General features: G+C 46.2%; 1 protein-coding gene across 6 annotated transcripts in view; it reads left to right on the top strand.

The window, feature by feature from the left end:
- GNB5 (G protein subunit beta 5) overlaps positions 1–24,012 on the top strand; it is a 52,946-nt gene that overhangs the window by 3,153 nt on the left and 25,781 nt on the right. For 3 of the 6 annotated variants that reach the window (XM_049706004.1, XM_049706005.1, XM_004281667.3), the window contains 3 exons: positions 3,092–3,203; positions 19,534–19,670; positions 23,149–23,190. In XM_049706004.1, the coding sequence (XP_049561961.1) occupies positions 3,092–3,203; positions 19,534–19,670; positions 23,149–23,190 (291 nt within the window). Of the gene's footprint in view, positions 1–2,960; positions 3,204–3,688; positions 3,708–19,533; positions 19,671–23,148; positions 23,191–24,012 lie in introns of those variants that run through there. The other 3 variants (XM_049706006.1, XM_004281668.3, XM_049706008.1) reach the window with 3 other exon arrangements.

The following is a 24,012-nucleotide window of genomic DNA, read 5'->3' on the forward strand; positions in this document are numbered from 1 at the left end:
GTCTTGAAACAATGTCTAATGTGAGGGCCCTGTGACAGGTGGGTTGCCAGAGAATCAGTTCACGCACACACACACACACACACACTTGCAGCACACCCAGGCTGGGTGAGACAGTATAGTGTGGGGATTTAGGATGTGGGCTCTGGGCTCTCACTGCCTGGGTTCAACTCCCAGTTATGTTACTTGGAGGCCTTGTACCAATGGACCTCCCCTCTCCCAGGAGGTCTGTTTCCCATCTGTAAAACAACAATAATGGCATCTGTCTCATAGGGTTTTGGGAGAAACAAAAGTGAGTTTATTTGAGAAAATGTTTAAAACAATACCCAGCAGAGGAAGTGCTCAATAAATGTTTTAGCTTGTTATTTTTTAGAGCTAATGCTTTTTTCTTCTGTCTTCTCCTAGTCTGCTTGGCAAGCAAGCAAGCTAAAAGGAACTCTGGTAAATAAAGAGCCGGGGAGCACCTTCCCAAAGGCCCTGTTCCAGCTGTCCTTAGGAACAGCTCTGCAGAAGATTGAACCATATAGGGCCTCAGTATTTAGCAAAATCAGCCTCAAGGAAAAGTGCTCCTTGGGTCTAAGCCTTCGGCGAGGGTAGGCACTGAACACAAAACCTGGCACTTTTCAAAGTACACACATCAATCCTCACCAGAGATGGCTTTGCGCAGGCTTCAGATCTTGCAGCAGAAATGCCCACAGCCGGGCTGAGGCATTAGGAATATCCTGTCTCAGAGGATTTGCAAAGCCGTGTGGAGCTCCCACCTGGTCACAAGTGGTAAAGCACTCTTCCCCACAAGCTCAGTAGGAAATCCCGATTATGGACACGATGAAAAAACAAAAAACAAAACACATATCTAAGGGAGGAAAGATAACGTTGACATTTTATCCAACTGAAGAGGAAAAACCATATTCATCCTTTTGGTCCCACTGTAACCCCTGACAGTGATCACATTTTAAAAAATTATTCCTATAAAGCAAATTGCAAGTAAGCAGCCTCAGGTGGCACACAAGCTTTGGTACAGCATAGTAATCCTGATGTCACGGGGTTCAGGCTCAGTGTGATGGGCTTCTACCTGCAGCACATTGTGTTCTAAACTTGGATCTGCAAACTGCAAACTGAGCACATTCAGTTCTTAAAATAAACCTGCTTTTTGATGGCCCTACCATCCTGGAGCAGTGCTATTTATTAATCCAGCTCTTCTCCTTTTGAAACAACTTCCTCTGTGGACAGAAGGAGCCCAGAATCCCAGATGTCAGGTCCTCTGTAGCATCACAGATTCTTCCCAGGTCAGAACCCCGCCTGGAGATATTCTTCAGAGGATTGGCGCCAGCTCTCTCCACCACAAGCACCTGGGGTTCCCAAATATTCAGACAGATTCTTTTGACTGTGCAGACATCTAAATGACTGACAGCTAACTTTTTAATCCAGGTGTTTGGGACTGTGTAGACACAGCCCCCCGTGGACACTTTTCATGGATAGGGGCAACCCTGTAACTCCACCACTGCTGAAACGTAGCAGATCTCAACTTTTCTGACCCCCCGCTTCCTCACTTACAAAAAGCAGTGAACAGCAAACCACAGGAAGGCACTTTGCAAACTTTGCCAGCCATTGAAAAGTTACATGGCCTCATGTCTAGATGGTAAAGTCTCCAGATTGGAGGTTGTTTGGGGGTTATTTTACACAAAGAGCCTTCAGAGGAGGGCACACACCAGTATGAAGCTCCACTCACCCCAGGTCTTCACAAACAGGCAGCCCCTGAGGCAGACACACACATCCCACGGTGGGCAAAGAGGTGCCAGCCTGAGGAGATGATGAGAGGATGCTGCTCTTCCCAGGTCTTCTGAGATGACCCTTGGGAGGAGTGTCCCCTATGATCCAGTATCTCATTTAAATTACTTCCTGTGAATTGCTCGAGTGTACCAGGCAGCCTTAATGATAACAACCAGCACAAACTGTATGCCACGCTTCACTCTGAATGCTCTGCGTAGTCACTCCTGATGAGGATCCTATGAGGAAGGTGTTTCTGACACTGTTTCTGGGAGTGTGAACTAAGCAAATCATTTAATCTTTCTGTGCCTCAGTTTCCTCATTTGTAAGATGGAGGTGACAACAGTACCCATTCAGGGTGACTGTGGTGAGTTATTAATGTAAAGCACTTGGAACCGTGCCTGGCACGAAGAGACTGGAAAGAACGGATGCTTGAGTCTGCCACAAAGTCACTAATTTGCTTCCTTGAGGGAACTATAGCAACCCTTCATTCTAAGGTGGAGGAAGCTGCCTCAGAAGCGATGTGTCTGAGATCACTGGGCAGGGGCTCAGAAGCCCCGAGTCTGGGTCCCTGTGTGTCCCTGGCCCCACCACCACTTCCTTCTGCTGCCAGGGACTTAACTCCCGAGTGAATAAAAGAAAGGCAAAACCAAGAACGGGCAAAGACCCCACAAAGACCGCACAGCTTCTCAGAAGCCAGAACTAGATTTGTATATTTAAGTCAATAAACGAGGAGAGTTTTCATTTCGTTGTAGGGGGAGCATCAGAGCTACCAGGGGTCAGACCGGGTACCAGTGGCGCGAGCCAGGCCCCCTTAACCTCTCCTCTCTCGGCAGGCAGAAGCGACCAAGGACGGGAGATGTGTGCGAGGGACTGGGGGAAAGGGGTGTTGCAAGGGCTGTGTCACTGGGACTTCCCCAAGCTCCCAGGAGCCGGGCAGTCCTGGGTTGGAATCCCAGCTTGGCCCTCACTAAATGCGCGTCCTTCAGCAAGTTACGTATCTCCTCCTAACCTCGGTTTTCCCACCCGCAAAATGGGCACGACACTCCCTGCGTCCCCGGGTGCTGTGCGCTGCAGCGCTAACTCGGGCCTCGCCTAGGGCACTGCGCAAGGGCTCTGCGCCCGCGGACACGTCCGGGGAAGGGGGGAGGGGATCGGCCGCAGCCGCCCGGCTCTCAGCAGCCGGCGTCAGCGCCGAGGGGCGGGGCGCGCTTGGGGAGACGGCTGGAGCTGCGCCGGTGGCGGCTCGGCGCAAGCTCGCCGGCCCGGCCTCCGCCGCCCGCTGACTCGCATCCCCGCTTCCCTCCCGCCGCGTCCCCGCTCGAAGATGGCAACAGACGGGCTGCACGAGAACGAGACGCTGGCGTCGCTCAAGAGCGAGGCCGAGAGCCTCAAGGGCAAACTGGAGGAGGAGCGGGCCAAGCTGCACGACGTGGAGCGTGAGTGCGGGCCGGGGCGGGGCCGGGGTCTACGCGCCGGGAGGCGGGCCGGGGAAAGGAGACCGGCTCTGGCTCCCGGGGGGGATAGGGGGAGAGGATGGAGGGGGGCGGCCCGGGCTCGGAGCCAGGCCCGCGCCATCGCCCTGGATGAGGGCCCCGGTGTCCGGGCGCCAAATGAGACGCGGGTAGCGGCCCGAGCCCCCGGACGCGCGGGTGGGGGACCCGAGACGGACGCTTGCGGGCTCCCGGCACCTCGCAGAGCCCCTGCCGGCTAGTGGAAGCCAGCCCGCCTCTGGGCGGGGGCGGCCCCTGGCCGCTGTCCTCCTGACGTTGGATCGTGGGACCAGTTACGGTCATCACCTGCCTACCTGGGAGACGCAAGCTGATCTCATTCTTGCCCTTCCCCAGCGGAGCGGGGTGGGCGGGGCGGGGGTTGGTTGTCAGCAAGGGCAAGCGCAGCGAGCTCTTGTGGACGCGGCCTAGGGTAAACTCCAGGGTTTTTTGGTAAGCGTTTTACTTTCTCCATCACTGTTGTCTTTTCTCAGTTTTGCTTTTGCAAGGACCCAGACTCTGATATAAAAGCTCACTTTTCCAGTCCGAGAGTGGAGAGCCAGATGGGGGAAGGGAAGCAGAGGAGCTTACCAAATCCAAACATTTAGTTCCTTTAAGGCTGTTTAAGAAGCTTTTGGATGGATGAGGTGTAGTTAGCATAAAACAGCAGTAGCAATCTTAAATAAACTTACATTATTGACCACGACCATAATTCAGAACCGGTCTGTGACTTTTGTGAGGGAACAGTTAAATAGCCAGGTTACATGACTCTTAGTGGGATCAGCTTCCCCTTACTCTGTGGGATGCTTTGTCCTCAGTAGTGCTTGGGCTCAGGCCAGGCTTGGGGAAGCGGCTTCATCTGCTTCCTTTTCAGCCCTGAGGGTGGCAGCTCCCCTTTGCTGAACAGGGCCTCCTCATGCGTGGTGTTCTCAGGCACACCTATACATTGTGATCCTGCTCTTTTGGCACCACCCCTCTACATTCACTTTGGAAAAGAAAGACGGGGTTTATGCTAGGTCCTTTAGCACCTGATTCCTTTCTTTGGAAAAAAAAAAAAAATCACTTGATAGAAGCAGGTGACCTGAATTTCAAATGTGCTGTGCTTTTGTAGGAGGCAGGCTAAGCCCCTATATCATTTAGAAATGTATTCAGCTACAATTAGCTATAAACCCCAAATAAAGTAATTAAGCAAATTGGGAGTTATGTTTCTTAACAAGGACAAGGGTAGGTGATTGTCAGCTTTGGTTCAGCTGCCCGGTGTGCTATCAGGAACCCGTGCTTCTTTTGTCTCCACTACCTCAGAGCACTGGCATTTGCCCCACGATTATAACTGCCACAGCGCCCAGCATCACCTCCGTATCCAGGGCAGGAAGAAGGGGGAATGTGGGCACCAGCTTCTGTTTCTCCTTCTTTTCAGGAAGGCAAAAGTTTTTTCAGAAACCTCCTTTCTCCCCAACAGATTTCTGTTTGCACTTCATTGGCCAGAACTAGGTCACATGGCTACAGCAAGGGAGGCTGAGAAAGGGAGAAGTGAGCTGAGTACGCTGCCATCCGCAAACAAAGTTGGGTTCTGTTATCAGAGAAGAAGGGAATGGATAATGGGTCTGCCCCATTTCCCTTTGCAAATTCCTACACTCTGCAGATGATAGTGACGATGCTGCAAGCATGGTGTTAGTGCCTCGGAGGTAGGTCGTCTGGTTTCTCCATTTTACAGACGAGGAAACTGAGGCACAGAGAGGTGAAAGGACTTGCCGAAAGATCCCAGCTAGTAAGTAGTGGACCCAGGATTCCAGCCCAGCCAATCAGAGCTCCAGCCCATCCTCACTTCAGCTTTTTTGCCAAACGTCTTAGTGCTCAGTGCAGAGGGCACTCTCCAGAAACGCTGTGGAGAGTAAAGGCTGCCCACTGGGATATTTTTCAGGCTTTTCCGTGAATCTGGTAAATTGCCTAAGGCAGAGCGATGGTCAAGATGCAGCTTTTCAACAGGGAACCTCTGTCCTGCCGAGAATGCAGTGCTGTCAGTGGTCGGAGCCAAATTTTGGACCCACAGTGGAAGGATTTATCCCCACCCTCATATGTTAGAATTTTTAAGTAGAAAAGACCAGAAGCCATGTGGTCAGGGTCCCCTTTATTCCCTCTGTATCTTCCGGACCACTTCTCTTCCACTCTCATGTAAAGCCCTTGTTCCTTTGAGGCTCCGAGCATTCAACTGATCTCCCTCTCCATGCTGCTGTCTCCTGACCCCCCAGCCAGGATCCCTCCGTTTTTGAGGACTACGGCACATGGCTCAAGCCTTCCTTTTGACCCTAAGCCCTGTCCTATCCCTGGTGTCTTCAGGATCCACAAGGGTGAACAGGAGAGTCACTCCGTCACAGCCCCCCGGGGTCTTGTAAGCACGCAGCACTGCTTCTCCTCTTGTGACCGCAGTCTCTCCCACAGAGATCTCCATGATCCCTGGGCTCTTCTCTCTTCCAGTCTCTCAGCCTCTTCCTGAGCATGCGCGTTTTTGCATTTTGGTGATGTTAAATCATAGGTTGCCCTGTAGCCCCTACCCTGGTCGGGGAAAGGTCTTTAGGCCGTAGCCAAGGTGACCAAGTCATCCTGGTGCACCTGGGACTCTTGGTTTTAAAATGGAAAGCCTTGCATACTGGGAAGCCTTCAGTCCTGGGCAAACCAGGACAGTTGTTCAGCCTTCTGTTAGCTCTGACTTGCCCAAATTCTTGCTGTAAAAAACTCAACACAACAAAACTACAGAGCATAAACTTGGAGGAAAGAGACCTTAACTGAACTTCAGACTCTCACTTCTTCAGCTCCCATCCCTTTGACCCTCAAACCAGCATCCATTTTGTTGGACCCTCATTCCCCAGTCAGACCCTGGGCCAACTTTAACTACAGGAAATGGCTTTTATGGGTGGCCTAAGGGGAAGCCAGCCTACATCAAACTCCACAGCCCCAGGCCTCGGGCCCCTGCCCTGCCTTCCCCCTCACTCCTCCAGCATTTCCTGCTTCTCTCCACATGTTTTCCGTCATCACCTTCTGCTTACCTTCTCCCATGGGTAGGTGCTCGCTTGTTGGATTCTCAGGCATTTTAGAACTGTGAGGTGGCAGCTTGTGTTAGTTTCCTATCGCTCTTGTACAAATCTCCATAAACATAGTGTCTTAAAACAACATAAATTTATTCTCTTATAGTTCTGGAGATGAGAGATCTAAAATGGGTCGGAAGGGTTGCATTCCTTCTGAGGCTTTGTGGGAGAGTCCATTCCTTGCTGTTCCCAGCTTCTAGGGGTTGCCTGCATGCCTTGGCTTGTGACCCCACCCCACTCCAACCTCATTTCTGTCATCACATCTCTTTCTTTGACTTTGATTCCCCTGCCTCCCTCTTATAAGGACCCTTGTAATTACTTACATTGGGCCCACCTGTATAATTCAGACTACTCTTCCCATCTCTAGATCCCTAACTTCATCACATCTTCAAAGCACCTTTTGTCACATAAGGTAACATATTCACAGGTTCTGAGAATTAGGATGTGGACATCTTTGGGAGGGCCTATCACACAGCTCTTGAAACTAGAGGGGTCACCTGCTTCAGCCTCAGTTTTCGGGCACAAGAAGTTTTCTTCCCCTCCCAACAACCCTCTCCCCTTTCCTTGGGGCTGAAGTAGCAGCAGAGATCCAGGGAAGGGTTAAGGGATTTCCCAGAGGTTATGCAGCTACTCTAAGGGCAAATGGGGAGTACAGCTCTCCTTCTCACATGCTAGACGGTCTCTCAGAAGGCTGAGAGTCACATTAAAATGGAAAAAAAACAGAAACGAAAAACTAAATCTGTGTGCGTGTGTGTGAAGAGGTGTCAGTATTGAGTAAGAAAAAAAAAGTGCCCAACAGTGTGTATGATATAGTCTCATTAGCTTAAACAAGAGCTGCTTGTATATGCATTAAATTTGTGGCAGGAGACACAGGAAGCTTGTTATCTCTAGAGAGGGGAGTGGGGGGATGTAGAGGTACGTTTTACTTTATACACATGTGTGCATTTATTGCTTTTATAATAAAAAATGAATACTGAAATGGGAGTCAAGATCCAGAGAAAAGGAGAGAGTTCAGTTTTAAAGAGTCCTCAACTTGAAATTAAAGGGACAAATGATCTGCAAGACAGACTGAAAGCAGACAGCAGGAGGGAGGCCGTGTTCATTTTGGCCAACATATGTGGCAGCCTTGTGGGCCTGTTTGGGGATGACTTCATTCCGGTTCCCAGCTCCTTTGGGGAAGATTCTGTTATTATCTAGGAGCAGAGCAGCTCAAAAAAGATTTGTGTAATGTCTTTAGGTTAAAAATCAGACTAAATATGGGAAACCATAGGATTTATCATCTGATACTATTCCCTTTTCTTTGTGTTCTAAGTGTAACTTTGTGAACTTGTGGCTAGAGCCTTGGACTATTCTGACTTTACAGTGTAAGGAGAAATTTAGGAAAACCGTATTTCTGGATTAGTCTGAAGCAAATATGTTGATCCACTTTTTCCACGTTCTAAGGAAATATGCTGCGTGTACTGAGGCTTATAAAAGTGAGTTTCCCAGCAGAGTAATCTGCTTCCGGCTGCTCTTCCATGTGTGGCCTGTGGTGTCAGAAGGAGCAGAAAGCAAACTTGCCTTTCACTTCCCCGCCCCTTCCTCTTGCTAGAAAACTGTCATAATACGCTAACGCCACTGTAGCAGATTCAGAAATACAGGAGAACAAGTCATCCATAACCCCACCACCCAGAGGTAGCCACTTTTAATATTTTGATGTTTTCATGTTTGTGTGTGTGTTTATAAGCTTACTTGGGACTTTATAGCTTACGTTTTCATGTCTGTGTATGTATTTATAAGCATACTTGGGATTGTAGTAGGTATAGTTTGAGTTTAGTTTTTTTTTTTGTATGAGTCTAGTTTTAATTTAACCCAATGGATTGAATAGCTCCTCATGCCATTTTACAGTTCTTTTTAATGTCAGTATTTAAAAATTATGATTTGGAACCATATAGTATTCCATCATAAAGGCTATACCATAACTTAACCCTTCCAACTTTTAATTCAGGAATTCAGGCTTTTTTGTCTGTGGCTAATTTATGGTTTTGGGGCAATTCAAAAATCTCTGACAGAGTGAAATAAGTCAGATAGAGAAAAATAAATACCGTATGCTAACACATATATATGGAATCTAAGAAAAAAAATGGTCATGAAGAGCCTAGGGGAAGATGGGAATAAAGATGCAGACCTACTAGAGAATGGACTTGAGGATATGGGGAGGGGGAAGGGTAAGCTGCGACAAAGTGAGAGAGTGGCATGGACATATAAACACTACCAAACGTAAAATAGATAGCTAGTGGGAAGCAGCCGCATAGCACAGGGAGATCAGCTCGGTGCTTTGTGACCACCTAGAGGGGTGGGATAGGGAAGGTGGGAGGGAGGGAGACACAAGAGGGAAGAGATATGGGAACATATGTATATGTATAACTGATTCACTTTGTTATAAAGCAGAAAGTAACACACCATTATAAAGCAATTATACTCTAATAAAGATGTTAAAAAAAATCTCTAACACAAGTGAGGTAATGTGCTTATAAATATTTTCCTTCCATCCAGGTGTGTGAGGGTTTTGTATACATCCCACCCCATTCTACCTTGGGGTAGAATCAGACAGAATGAGTTTTCAAAAATTAGCTTTGGATAAGTTTTCTTCCTTGATTCCTTTGATCTTCTACCAAATTGTGGCCATCACAAGACTGTATGTTGGTGCAAAATTTAGTAAGTTATTCAAGATCATTTTTTTAAATATTTATTTATTTTTGGCTGTGTTGGGTCTTCGCTTCTGTGTGAGGGCTTTCTCCAGTTGCGGCAAGTGGGGGCCACTCTTCATCGCGGTGCGCAGGCCTCTCACTATCGCGGCCACTCTTGTTGCAGAGCACAGGCTCCAGACGCGCAGGATCAGTAGTTGCGGCTCACGGGCCTAGTTGCTCCGCGGCATGTGGGATCTTCCCAGACCAGGGATCGAACCCGTGTCCCCTGCATTGGCAGGCAGATTCCCAACCACTGCGCCACCAGGCAAGCCCCCAAGATCATTTTTAAAATAGTTCTGTTTTCGTATTTAAGACCTCTCATATGTCTTTGAACTTGTGTTCTGTATTTACAATCAATTTCACAGTGTTCATTTTAAGGGAAATTTTAGAGCGTGTTCATGCTGGGGTTATTTTTTCACGGCCTTATGGAACAACAGGAATGACGCTGTTGCATAATTGCACTTTATGAAGTTACATGGCTTGAGTTCTTGTGTATTGACCTCCACGTTCTACATTTTACTTTAGGTTCCTGTGTGCACTGATTATAAAATAAATAGCAAAACTATTCCCTGAAAGTTGAGAGGAAGCCACATCTTTTTCTTTTTCTTTTTTTTTTATTTACATCTTTATTGGAGTATAATTGCTTTACAATGGTGTGTTAGTTTCTGCTTTATAACAAAGTGAATCAGTTATACATATACATATGTTCCCATATCTCTTCCCTCTTGCGTCTCCCTCCCTCCCACCCTCCCTATCCCACCCCTCTAGGTGGTCACAAAGCACCTAGCTGATCTCCCTGTGCTATGCGGCTGCTTCCCACTAGCTATCTATTTTACGTTTGGTAGTGTTTATATGTCCATGCCACTCTCTCACTTTGTCGCAGCTTACCCTTCCCCCTCCCCATATCCTCAAGTCCATTCTCTACTAGGTCTGCGTCTTTATTCCTGTCTTACCCCTAGGTTCTTCATGACATTTTTTTTTTCTTAGATTCCATATATATGTGTTAGCATATGGTATTTGTCTTTCTCTTTCTGACTTACTTCACTCTGTATAACAGACTCTAGGTCCATCCACCTCACTACAAATAACTCAATTTGGTTTCTTTTCTTTTTTTTTTTTTTTATTCTTCAATTTGTTAATATGGTGTATCACATTGATTGATTTGCGTATATTGAAGAATCCTTGCATCCCTGGGGTAAATCCCACTTGACTGTGGTGTATCATCCTTTTAATGTGTTGTTGGATTCTGTTTGCTAGTATTTTGTTGAGGATTTTTGCATCTATATTCATCAGTGATATTAGTCTGTAATTTTCTTTTTTTGTAGTATGTTTGTCTGGTTTTGGTATCAGGGTGATGGTGGCCTCAAAGAATGAGTTTGGGAGTGTTCCTTCCTCTGCAATTTTTTGGAAGAGATTGAGAAGGATGGGTGTTAGCTGTTCTCTAAATGTTTGACAGAATTCACCTGTGAAGCCATCTGGTCCTGGACTTGTTTGTTGATGAGTTTCTTGATGAGTCTGGCTAATGGTTTATCAATTTTGTTTATCTTCTCAAAGAACCAGCTTTTAGTTTTATTGATCTTTGCTATTGTTTTCTTTGTTTCTATTTCATTTATTTCTCCTCTGAACTTTATGATTTCTTTCCTTCTGCTAAGTTTGGGTTTTGTTTGTTCTTCTTTCTCTAGTTCCTTTAGGTGTAAGGTTAGATTGTTTACTTGAGATTTTTCTTGTTTCTTGAGGTAGGCTTGTATAGCTATAAAGTTCCCTCTTAGAACTGCTTTTGCTGCATCCCATAGGTTTTGGATCGTCGTGTTTTCATTGTCATTTGTCTCTAGGTATTTTTTGATTTCCTCTTTGATTTCTTCGGATATCTCTTGGTTATTTAGTAACGTTTAGCCTCCATGTGTTTGTGTTTTTTACGTTTTTTTCCCTGTAATTAATTTCTGATCTGATAGCGTTGTGGTCAGAAAAGATGCTTGATATGATTTCAATTTTCTTAAATTTGCTGGGGCTTGATTTGTGACCCAAGACGTGATCTATCCTGGAGAATGTGCTGTGCGCACCTGAGAAAAAAGTGTAATCTGCTGTTTTTGGATGAAATGTCTTATAAATATCAATTAAATGTATCTGGTCTATTGTGTCTTTTAAAGCTTGTGTTTCCTTATTTATTTTCATTTTGGATGATCTGTCCATTGGTGTAAGTGAGTTGTTAAAGTCCCCCACTATTATTGTGTTACTGTCGATTTCCTCTTTTATAGCTGTTAGCAGTTGCCTTATGTATTGAGGTGCTCCTATGTTGGGTGCATATATATTTATAACTGTTATATCTTCTTCATGGATTGATCCCTTGATCATTATATAGTGTCCTTCCTTGTCTCTTGTAACATTCGTTATTTTAAAGTCTATTTTATCTGATATGAGTATAGCTACTCTAGCTTTCTTTTGATTTCCATTTGCATGGAATATCTTTTTCCATCCTCTCACTTTCAGTCTGTATGTGTCCCTAGGTCTGAAATGGGTCTCTTGTAGACAGCATATATATGGGTCTTGTTTTTGTATCCATTCAGCAAGCCTGTGTCTTTTGTTTGGAGCATTTAATCCATGCACGTTTAAGGTAATTATCGATATGTGTTTCTATGACCGTTTTCTTAATTGTTTTGGGTTTGCTTTTGTAGGTCCTTTTCTTCTCTTGTGTTTCCCACTTAGAGAAATTCCTTTAGCATTTGTTGTAGAGCTGGTTTGGTGGTGCTGAGTTCTCTTAGCTTTTGCTTGTCTGTTAAAGCTTTTGATTTCTCCATCGAATCTGAATGAGATCCTCGCTGGGTAGAGTAATCTTGGTTGTAGGTTCTTCCCTTTCATCACTTTAAGTATATCATGCCACTCCCTTTTGGCTTGTAGAATTTCTGCTGAGAAATCGGCTGTTAACCTTATGGGAGTTCCCTTGTATGTTATTTGTCGTTTTTCCCTTGCTGCTTTCAATAATTTTTCTTTGTCTTTAATTTTTGCCAATTTGATTACTGTGTGTCTCGGCATGTTTCTCCTTGGGTTTATCCTGTATGGGACTCGCTGCACTTCCTGGACTTGGGTGGCTATTTCCTTTCCCATGTTAGGGAAGTTTTTGACTATAATCTCTTCAAATATTTTCTCCGGTCCTTTCTCTCTCTCTTCTCCTTCTGGGACCCCTATAATGCGAATGTTGTTGCGTTTAATGTTGTCCCAGAGGTCTCTTAGGCTGTCTTCATTTCTTTTCATTCTTTTTTCTTTAGTCTGCACTGCAGCAGTGAATTCCACCATTCTGTCTTCCAGGTCACTTATCCGTTCTTCTGCCTCAGTTATTCTGCTATTGATTCCTTCTAGTGTAGTTTTCAATTCAGTTATTGTGTTGTTCATCTCTGTTTGTTTGTTCTTTAATTCTTCCAGGTCTTTGTTAAACATTTCTTGCATCTTCTCAATCTTTGCCTCCATTCTTTTTCCTAGGTCCTGGATCATCTTTACTATCATTATTCTGAATTCTTTTTCTGGAATGTTGCCTATCTCCACTTCATTTAGTTGTTTTTGTGGGGTTTTCTCTCGTTCCTTCATCTGGTACATAGCCCCTCTGCCTTTCATTTTGTCTGTCTTTCTGTGAATGTGGTTTTTGTTCCACAGGCTGCAGGATTGTAGTTCTTCTTGCTTCTGCTGTCTGCCCTCTGGTGGATGAGGCTGTCTAAGAGGCTTGATGGGAGGGACTGGTCTGGTTTCTTTTAATGGCTGAATAATACTCTATTGTATATATGTGCCACATCTTCTTTATCCACTCATCTCCAAAATTTACAAGCAGCTCATGCAGCTTAATAACAAAAAAACAAACAACCCAATCCAAAAATGGGCGGAAGACCTAAACAGACATTTCTCCAAAGAAGATATACAGATTGCCAACAAACACATGAAAGAGTGCTCAACATCACCCATCATTAGAGAAATGCAAATCAAAACTACAATGAGATATCATCTCACACCGGTCAGAATGGCCATCATCAAAAAATCTAGAAACAATAAATGCTGGAGAGGGTGTGGAGAAAAGGGAACCCTCTTGCACTGTTGGTGGGAATGTAAATTGATACAGCCACTGTGGAGAACAGTATGGAGGTTCCTTAAAAAAGTGCAAATAGAACTACCATATGACCCAGCAATCCCACTACTGGGCGTATACCCTGGGAAGCCACATCTTGATGAAAAGTTCATCTTTGTCTGAAGCCAGTATTACAGGTCATTTCCAAGGCCCCATAGATAAACTCTTCACACCCTCGTTTTAAAGAGGAGGGTACAGGCTCAGAGGACACATTTGTTTACCTCTAATTTATAAGTGTGCCCTCCTCTCAGGCCTCATTTTCCTTTCTGAGGAGTGACAGGGCTGGCGCCCTACGTCGGCCTGCACGCTTGCTGTTTGGACCTTGGGAGCCCCTGGGCTCGAGGTGTGCAGAGCAGAAGCGCCTCTGAACCCAGCAGCTCGCTCGACTGTTCACCAGCCTGGCTTTGCTCTGTCTCGTTTCTAGATTGGGCTTCTAGTAAGATTTTATCTATGAGAGAAAGTGGAAGCAGGCAGGGGGAGGGAGCCTTGTGCAACTCAAATAGAAGTTTGAAAACAACTGCTCCACATGACTGCCTGACCCCAGGCCCCGGGCAGGGAGGGTTCAGCCCTGCACACAGGACACCCCGCACAGGGTGCCTGGGAGTGATGCTGGGCACTGCTTGTCGAGTTGCTAAGGTTTCTTTTGGCTCTGACTTGGCACCCCTCTCCCTGCCAGGTGGTGGCTGAGCCAGGTGAGGGCGGGTTTCTTGACTCTTGGTCTAAATGACCCATTGCTCTGGCTACATCAGGAAGTGGGAGGGATCCAAGGTTGGGGTGTCTTCTGGACCAGGAAGCCTTTGTCACTGCCTCACCTAGTCCTTGATTTTCTAAAGAATCACAGCCACCTGCCCAGAGTTTACCCCATGATGGGAGGTGTTTATCTGTCCTTAGAGGCCCAAGTCTGTGTGTGCATAAGGTCCTTAGCCTCCCTGAGCCTGTTTTCTTTTTGGTAGAAATGGAGATAAAGCCTGTGACCTCAGACCACGTGTAAGACTCTCAGCCCAGCACCTGTCACGCGGGAGACACACAGTAAATGATGGATAATGGCAATGGGCATTGAAAGCCTTCAAAAATGTGCTTTCTGTTTAACTCAGCAATGCCACAAATTGGAATTTATCTAAGGAGGTGATGCAATGCAAGGGTATCACAGTGGCCCTGGAGCAAAGTAAGTGTCCACTGGTTGGGGATTTTTAGTTAATGGTATATTCATAAGTGGAATGTTCTGCCGTCATTAAAAATGACAGGTAATTACGTTTGACATTTCATGGCCCTTCCATTTCAGAAGCTCTCTTTCCTCCAGGTCATGTTGTTTCCAGTGTTTTGGTCCTCAGAGCCCTAGTCCCCACCTGTACATTTTTGATTCCTGGCCAGCCAAATATCGTTAAGCACTTTAATTTGCTTTCCCTATTAAACCACAGCACACCCCATGGATTAGGTCATGTCTTCCATTTTACTGAATAACGAACAAAAGTAAATGGTAAGAAACTAATTTCCTGCCTCCCCCTTCCCTACCCCAACTCCTATGCATCCTTCAAAACCAGGTTCCTGTGACGTCTCCTCCAATGGCTGCACCTGCAGCGTAGTCAGCCATGTTGCCCTCGGCTCCCCAACACCTCTGTTAGCTACCTTCTCACTACACTGCAGTGGTTACCTGTGTGCTGGCCTGTCCATGCCTTGCAGACTGCGAGCCCAGTAAGAGCAGGAACTGTCTTCTTCTTTTGTGTACCCAAGCATTTGGCGCATAGGAGGGAAACATCATTCAAGCAGTAGACAGTTACTAGCCTATACTTCCAGCTCTATCCCTCTTCTTGAGTTCCAGCCATGGCTTTCAGTTTCCAGCAACTACCCTACCTGCACATCATTCATAAGAAAGAGCGCTTACCATCTTAATTCCCAACCAGCTCCTTTATTTCTTCTTTTTTAAATTTTATTTGGAGTATAGTTGATGTACAGTGTTGTGTTAGTTTCAGGTGTACAGTTATACATATACATATATTCATTCTTTTTCAGATTCTTTTCTCATATAGGTTATCACAGAATGTTGAGTAGAGTTCCCTGTGCTATACAGTAGGTCCTTGTTGGTTATCTGTCTTATATATAGTAGTGTGTGTATGTTATCCCAAGCTCCTGATTTATCCCTCCCCACCACGTTTCCCCTTTGGTAACCATAAGTTTGTTTTCAATACCTATAAGTCTGTTTCTGTTTTGTAAATAGGTTCGTTTGTATCATTTTTAAAAATTAGCCTCCACATATGAGTGATAGCATATGATATTTGCCTTTTTCTGACTTACTGCGCTTAGTATGATAATCTCTAGGTCCATCCATGTTGCTGCAAATGGCATTATTTCATTCTTTTTTATGGCTGAGTAGTATTCTATTGTATATATGTACCACATCTTTATCCATTCCTCTGTCAGTGGACATTTAGGTTGTTTCCATGTCTTGGCTATTGTAAATAGTGCTGCAGTGCACGTATGGGTGCTGGGTGCACGTATCTTTTTGAATTATGGCTTTCTCCCCAACCAGCTCCTTTCTGAATTGTCCGTTGGGGTTTGAGGCATCGCTGTGTTCTCAACCACAGACTCTGGAATCCTCCCCTTATCTGCCCCATTTCCCCGCCCCACCTCCCATCCAAGAAGCTGCCTTTCTGAACCTTCTCAGAGCTGCCCCACCTCCACCTTTAGTGGGTATAACTCACCTGGGGAGTATGTGGAAATGCAGCATCCTGGCTCCATCCCATGGATTCGGACTCCTTGGATCAGGAAACGAGTGAGGCTCCCACTGCCAGTACTAGCAAGTTTGCGCTGATAAATTTAGGAGTTGGTTGGCAGCTGAAGCAGAGATGATGGGTTAGGGGTAGAGAGAGGTACAGAAAAAGAAGGGAAAGGGGCTGAAAAGTTAGGTTAGCCCACCAAAACCTGCTGCCTAGGATTGCTGCAGTTGACTGAAATTTAGTAATCACTGAGCATTCCCTTTATCCTTTCAATAAATATTTACTGGGTACCCACTGTGTGCCAAGCTGGAGAGTAATAGCTAACATTCATTGAGTGCTCCCTTTGTGCCAGGCTGGGATAGTTGTCCCAACAACCCCATGAGGGAAGCGAGGGGGCAGGAAGGTGAGCGGAGGCTCACGGTTGCACAGCTGGTGTGCGACTGTGCAGGACTGTGACCCGGACCCCGGGCTCCTGACCGCTCTGTTGCAGTGAATGCTCCAAGGAGATCCAACAAGACAGCACTCCATCCTCCTGCCACTTACCTTCTAGTGGAATTTCTTAACAGGCTATCATTCTATTCTAGTAAGTTATTATTATAGAAACCAGCTAGCCGTGTTCATCATTTCTTTCTTTAAAAAAGAAAAAGTTAAATCCTGAAGGCATGGTTCATCAGAAGGCAAAGGAGAGAAGCCACATCTGTCCTGAACCAAGCTCCCACAAATGAGTTACAGAGCATGTTCCACTCGTTCCCAGTTTTTTGGGTTTTGTTTTTACTTTCCAGTGTTTAAAGTTTTCAAAAAAGTCTTTAATTCAGCAGATGTGAGATTTGGCAGATAGAAACAGGATAGAGTAGGTTGGGAGTGAATCTATATATGGGAAGAGAAAATGCAGTGAGGAAAAAATAATTAATAGTTGGGATGTGTTCAAATTCTTGCTTTGCAGGGAGGCCCTGTTTTGGTTGGTGAGTCATCTTTTTTTTTTTTTTTTTTGGTAAGAGTGACATTAAATGGCTATGATTGTCCTAATGCTGAACTGGGGGAAGCAGCACTAATATTGGTATGAAGTTTCAAAGTAAAATACTAACTAGAATATGCTGACAGCTCTGAGCTGGTATAGGCTTGTGTAAAAGGCCTATAAGAAATTAGAAACCTTCAGTCTGTTTTTAAATTGCATTCAATACGTTTTTGTAAAGAATGTTTCCATAAAAGACTAACATGCCGTTGGTGGCAATAAAGAATGCGATGTCTTCGCAGAAGCGATGGCATAATAATTGCACACTCGTGTAGCACTTTATAAAGTTTAGCAAGTACTTTTTACAGCGTGGGTTTTCACAGAGACTTTTAACCTGTTCTCTCATTTTTATTTCATCACAAAGAAATGGGGCAACTAAAAGAAACCAAGACTTCTTGGAGAAATAAATGTCTGCTTCCAGGGCTAGGGCAGGGAGGGAACATGAGCCCGCAAGAAGACGTGCTCCGAGGATGATGGGGACGTGTGGGAAGGTCTCGGGAGCCTGCCTGATAGGGCTCGCACTGAGCAAATCAGGGATGAGTTGGGCATCAAAAGAAATAGTAGTAAAGGATTATAACTTCTTGAATAAAGTGAGAATCCATGAGTCCCTACTAAGGTAAACGAATGAATAAATACATTGGGGAAGAAGGAACACTCCTCTTTATATTAGAAAGTCAACTAAACAATGCAGAAGGAATGATGGAATTAGAAGTCACCACTTACCAACCATCATAATAATTGGTTCAGGCAAGAATCATGAATGGATGTTAAAAGTAGGGTATTCAAGTTTGAGGAGTATTGTGATATTTATATATTCTCAGAGTACATCCCCACAAAGTACTTTTTCATGACAAAAGGCAAAATGGTAACTGTACAGTGGAGAACCCTGGCAGACGCCACGTTGACCAAATGATCCGAGTAAACATTGCTGGTGATGGGACTAGCGGGCTGCCTCCTGATGGGACAGGTGTTCAGGGCAGGACCTCAGCGCTAGTCTGTGGTGTCCCTGTCAAACGTGCATTACCCAAAGCTAATCTTGAGGAAGCATCAGACAAGCCCAGGTTGGGGAACAAAATAACTAGACAGGAAGGAAAGCGACCAGTGACTGCAACACGTGATCTTAGGTTTTCTTTTGCTATAAAGATATTGTTGGGACAAAGGAGAGCATCTCAATAAGGTCTATAGATTAGACATCGTATTGTTTCAGTGTCAGTTCTCTGACTTTGATAGTTTCCTTGTTTTCAAGAAATACACACTGAAGTGTTTAAAGAGAAGGAAGGGAAGAGGGGAGGGAAGAAGGAAGGAAGGATTTCCTGAGAAGGGGCACTGTTGTCACAAGGGTTAAAGCACAGAGTCAGCCCCTCAGCCCAGGCTTCAAGTGAGGGAGGTGGGCACTTCCCCAGCGAGCGCCAGCAGCTCCCTGGGAAGGCCAGAGCCGGTGCCTTGCCTCTCTCTACCCGTGGTGTTCTGTCTGTGCCAAGACACCACACCTTTCCTGGGGCTGTCCCCCGGCCTAGAATGCCCCCTTCCCTCCTCCCCACCTGCCCAGAAAAAGGCCCAGCTGAGAGATTTAGAGGAAGGAGAAGCAGAGCTGGGGTTAGGAGCCCGGCGCAGCCTCCAACCTGAAAGGGAGTGGCGCCGCACAAGGGCACAGAAGCCATGTGACCCCCACCTCAGTTTCCTCACCTCCACAATGACGGCATGGACTGGACGGTTTCTGGGGCCCTTTCTGCTACTTCGCGTGAACTTGTCTCCCTCTGACAGCCTCTCCAAAAGCCCCCCCAAAAGCTCTCCCTTGACCTCAGGAAAGAGGCTATGTTCCCAGCCCCTGAGAGATTGATTTTTGGAGTGCCTTCCTGAGGTATGTACCTTCTGCAGATCATGTGTTCAGACTTGTGGAATGTTGCGTTGATCTCTGCCCGCCCTGTGAGTTTTCAGTAAATCCACAGTGTACTGTTTGGAGGGTCAGTCAATTTGCTCTTTCCTGCAGCACGTGGATTGGGCAATTACCATGTCCCAGACCCGTGCCCGGCATGGGGGGGACCAGTGAGGAAACACAGGGCCTGCTGTTGAGCAGATGGTGCACGTCCTGGCACCTGATAGGACGGTTTCTGTAAAGTCACTTGTCCCTGTGACTGGAAAGTAGTAGGTAAAAGAACCAGAATTCCCCACTGTGCTCCTGGTCAGTTGTATGAACTCGTATCCGCCGGATAACCTCTGTAAGCCTCAGTCTCTTCACCCATTCAAAGGGAATAGCGATCTCACTCCACTGCCTACCTGCCCGCCTTGCAGAGCTGTGGCCCTTCAGTGGGAGAGTTCTATGTAGAGCTTTGCAGATATGAGGCAGTCCTGTCCTTATTCCCTCAACGTGCATATATGGAAGTGCTTTGAAAAACAGGGTCATTTTTTATTGAAGTATAGTTGATGCACGATATTATATGTTATAAATGTAGGGTCTTAAACACAGAGAGAATGACAGCGTGTCTCTGCCTTCTCCTGAGCTTGAAAGAGACAGCATCGCGAGGGCAATAGGGTAAAGCGCAGGAGAGTGAAGCGCCGATGGCTTCCCTGTGCCAACTTGTGGCTCAGACCTGGTCCTTGGTCACGGGATTGAGTGTGTCTTGTCCTTGCAGTGCACCAGGTGGCCGAGCGCGTGGAGGCCCTGGGGCAGTTTGTCATGAAGACCAGAAGGACCCTCAAAGGCCACGGGAACAAGGTTCTGTGCATGGACTGGTGCAAGGATAAGAGGAGGATCGTGAGCTCCTCGCAGGTACGTCACACCTGTCAGGTGATGGTGGGCACATTTCTGATTGTAAGCTGAAGGGAAAGAGCCGTCCTTTTCAAAAGACCCTCTCCGAATGTTATGTCTCTGCCTGTTCGCCAAAGGACACGAGTTACCCCGGTAAGAATTCTCTGGCGTACTTGAAAACTTCACTAATTTGGGTAGATTTGAAATTAGTAATAACTGAAATATTATGAACTCTATTTTACAAACCATTCAAACATTTTCTTCCTGAGTATATTTCAAGGTCTTATTTGTAAGTGAAACCATTTTTAAATTAGGGTTTTTTTTTCTCCAAGTGGAGGGCGTAAGTGGTTGAAGTGCCATTGTGGCTTCTTTCAGTTTAAGAGTTTAGCAGTTTTTATGCCTTAAAGAACAAATTTAAACTATGTATTTTGTGAAGTATACTTTTTTCATTCATTTTATATAGCTGACATGGTTTATTTTTACATCTTATGTATTAGTTATTAAACTGCTACATAACAGATTACCCCCAGGTTTAACAACTTACACAGTGAATATTTCGTATCTTACATGGTTTCTGAGAGTGAGGAATCAGGAGCAGCTCAGCCGGATAGTTCTGGCTCAGGGTGTCTCACAAGGTTGCAGTCAAGATGTTGGTCAGGGATGCAGTCATTAGACAGTTTGGCTAAGGCAGAAGCTCCCTTCCAAAATGGCTCACTCACATGGCTCTTGGCTAAGGCCTTAGCTCCTCACCATATGAACCTTTCCATCAGGCTGCTCACGACATGGTAGCTGGCCTCCACCAGAGCAGGAGAGAGAGACAAAGGCAGAAACCGTGCTGTCTTTGATGACCTGGCCTCAGAAGTGACATTCCTTCCGTTCTGCATTCCATGGTCACACAGACCAACACCGATATAATGACGGAGGGGCCTGGACAAGGACATGTCTTTCAGGAGGCTAGCCACCACTGCTTAATGCTTTTTATGTCTATTTTGATGTTACATTCGTTGAACATAAAACCATAAACTGAAGTCATATATTTTTATGGCCAGTTTACCGCCCCCCCAACCCCTGCCTCTGCCTTTAGTCCAGCTTTTTCAAAGGAAAATTTGGTTTTTATTTATAACCCTTTTAAGTATCAAAACTGTAAATATTCTAAATAATCCATGAGTTCTAATATCTCTGTCGGTACTATGTTTGATAGGACAGGTGTTATTAATCTCCTGTATTACCTGCAAATCTAGTATATCACGTTGCACTTGCTTTTTTAATGTTCATAAAAATATTTAATGTATCAGTTATGTATTTAACTGGAAAAAAGAAAAGGTTTTTACCCCTACCACCCTGTTACAATCATTATTATCTTAGAGCACCTCTTTCTAGACTTTTTTCCAAAGGCTCCTTTTTACAAAGTGGTTGTTGAGATGTACATGTTGCCACCTAGCCTTTTAGACTTTTTTTTTAATCCTTAAAAGGATGCCATATGTTGGACTTTCTGTCGCTCGTGTACCACTCTTACTAGAGAGGGTGGGAGAGGAGGAGGGATGCTTCAGCACTGCTGACTGACTCCATCCATCCACCTCTACTGCAGAGGGAGTCGGAGAGGTGGGTGGGGGAAGGGAGGAAGGTGGGAAACAGCAGAAGGGCTCTGGAACAGACTTTGAGTGACTCAGAGCAGCCTTTCTCCCTTAAAAGGCAGGAAATTCATCTGCCTGACTGAGTGGGTTGGGGTTTGGGGTGGAGGCACAGTCTCTCCAGGTACGTAGGCCCCCGGTGTCTGTGCTCACGGAGGGACCACATTTAGTTATGAGACTGCTTTTAGCTTCTTGGTTGCCTTTCTCTCTCCAGAGCGCACAGTAGGTGGGCGGTGGAGCCAGGCAGGCGGGCTGTGCGGTGGAGGAAGCCTCTGAAGGGAACGCTGACTTGGGTGATACACTGAGTCTCTACCCCCCGCCCCGCCGCAGCCCTCTGCTCTGTTATCTAATTCACCCACACAGCATGTATGGGCGTTTAGTCAGAAAAATTAGAAGCACAAATGTGCTTAGGAGTCTTAAAAGGCCCCAAACCGCCGACTTTGCCTTTGATCACGGCCTCTCAGCCCCACGCAGCGTGAATATGGAAACCCTCCATCAGATCAAGTGAAGCAGGCAGCTGTGTCACTTTCATTACTCAGACCTTGCTGGCGCCCCTAAGTGGCATTCACCTCGCTCACCAGATCTGGCTCCAAGTGGCTTGAGTGATTAAAAAAAATCAAGCCTGCAGTGGAGACTGCAGATTCTCCATCCCTGAGGATGTGGGGGGGACCCACGTGCTGAAGGAGGTCGGCTCAGCCGTCCCCCTCCACTGCCAACGGGAGCCTGGGGGCCCAGACAACCCTCACACCACATTCTGGGTAGACGACTGCGCTGCAGTCACTGGGGCTTACGTGGGTTTACCTCTGATGGGTTTGCGTTACAAACAGATGGCATCATAGCCCCTCCCCACACCCCCTACTGGGGCTGCAGAGCGGATCGCAGTGAAAGTGGCCGTGTTGTCTGTGGCATCGCCCAGAGCTCACCCTCCACAGGGAGTGCTCTTTGTTTCCGGAACAGCTGCTCACGGGGGCCCCCACCATCATAGGTGTGAGTCCCATGTTGTTTTGCAGGGTGGGTGGGGGTGAGGCTGTGATGTCCCTGAGCACCTGGGGGAGTCAGACTGATGTCAGGCCCACCCAGTCCCCCTCCACAGCTTCCACAGAGGGAGGGGGGGTGAAGAGTAGGGTGGGGCTCTTACACGGTCCTGCAGGGAACGTGGACTCAGGCGAATGGTAGGGAAGACAGGCTGGGGAGGTGGGGTGGGGGGACCGTTAGTTACTGTCAGGCATCTGAAAGTAATTTCAGCTTTACCTTATCCCTGTATAACTTACTGACATTCGGGGTACGATGGTGATGACAGTTTACCAACAATTTGTGCTTGGTTTATAATTGGCATAAAAGAAGTGTCTGAGTGTTGCTTTCTGTCATTGTATCTACACAAGGGATGCAAGGTTGAGAACTGAGACTTGCATCATGCTGGAAAGTGCTGTCGCCACCTACTCGCATTTCTTCAAGGATGGGTTGGAGGGTCTTGATTGTCCAGATACTTGCTCTGGCTTTCCACTTGGCACTGCCCAGCTGGACTTGGCTTTCCATGAGGTTCTCAGCAGTTAACGTGTTAGGGCTTGTTGACAATTTTTGAACTGTTCACTCTTTTCTGTTTTTCTTCAAGTGTAGTTGATGTACAATATTATATAAGTTACAGGTGTACAGTATAGTGACTCACAAGTTTTAAAGGTTATGTACTCCATTTATACTTATTATTAAATATTGGCTGTATTCCCTGTGTTGTACAATATATCCTTGTAGCTTATGTTATACATAACAATTTGTACCTCTTCATCCCCTACCCCTATACTGCCCCTCCCCCCCGCATCTCCCCAGTGGTGACCTCTAGCTTGTTCAACTGTTCACTCATTTCCTTCCAGGATGGGAAGGTGATCGTGTGGGATTCCTTCACTACTAACAAGGTAAGGCATTGTCCCTGGTGGATTGAGGCACTTCAGAACCCCAGCCCTGTCCTCGTCCTCTCCAAGCACCCCACTACTGGTCTCCCTGCCCTTCAGTAGCCTATTTGGGGGTGCAAACCTGACGAAAGCCCACCCATGTTCGGATGGTTCAGCAGCCCACTGTAGCGTTCATTCCTCTCTTGAGCCGAACCCCTCGCCCAGAGAAGAGCATGCAGGGCGAACACAGAGGGTGCCGATATGGAAACAGGGAAGGGCATGGCCCCGAAACTTGTCGCATTCACACATGCTACTACTGCATTTAGGATTTTTCTTCTGGCTGATGATAAGAGGTACCCAACCCCCAGTTTCCTCTCCCCTCTTTGTCTTCGACTAGACTCCATAGCACGTGGACTTGAGCAAACAGTGGGTGGGGAGCTGAGACCTCAGTGGGATTAAACTGCTCTCCACAGGGATGCCGTGGAGTCTCAGCCCCTTGCAAGTCTGGCATAGGCATGTACTGCCCCAAGTGAGACCTAAGTTTAGACTTGTAATGAAACAGAAAGGCCAGAATCTATGTGTAGGTGTGCTTGCATGCCTGCATCGTGTTGGCATTTGCAGTAACAAGTACTGTATATTAAATATGGACTCCAGTGTTTACTTAGAAAGAAAGTCTTCCTTTTCACTGTATAAAAAAGAAACCTATTATCTGTCTCAAATTGAACAGCGTCCTTATTCCGCATTATTGAATGTGTTCAGTAAGTGTCATAATAGGCAGTTGTTATACAACCTGCTCAAGGGGGCCCAGAACCATCTTGTAGAGCAGAGTCTGGAATGGTCAGGCCC

Source organism: Orcinus orca, chromosome 2 (assembly GCF_937001465.1).
Source record: "Orcinus orca chromosome 2, mOrcOrc1.1, whole genome shotgun sequence".
In the NCBI taxonomy this organism is placed as follows: Eukaryota; Metazoa; Chordata; class Mammalia; order Artiodactyla; family Delphinidae; genus Orcinus; species Orcinus orca.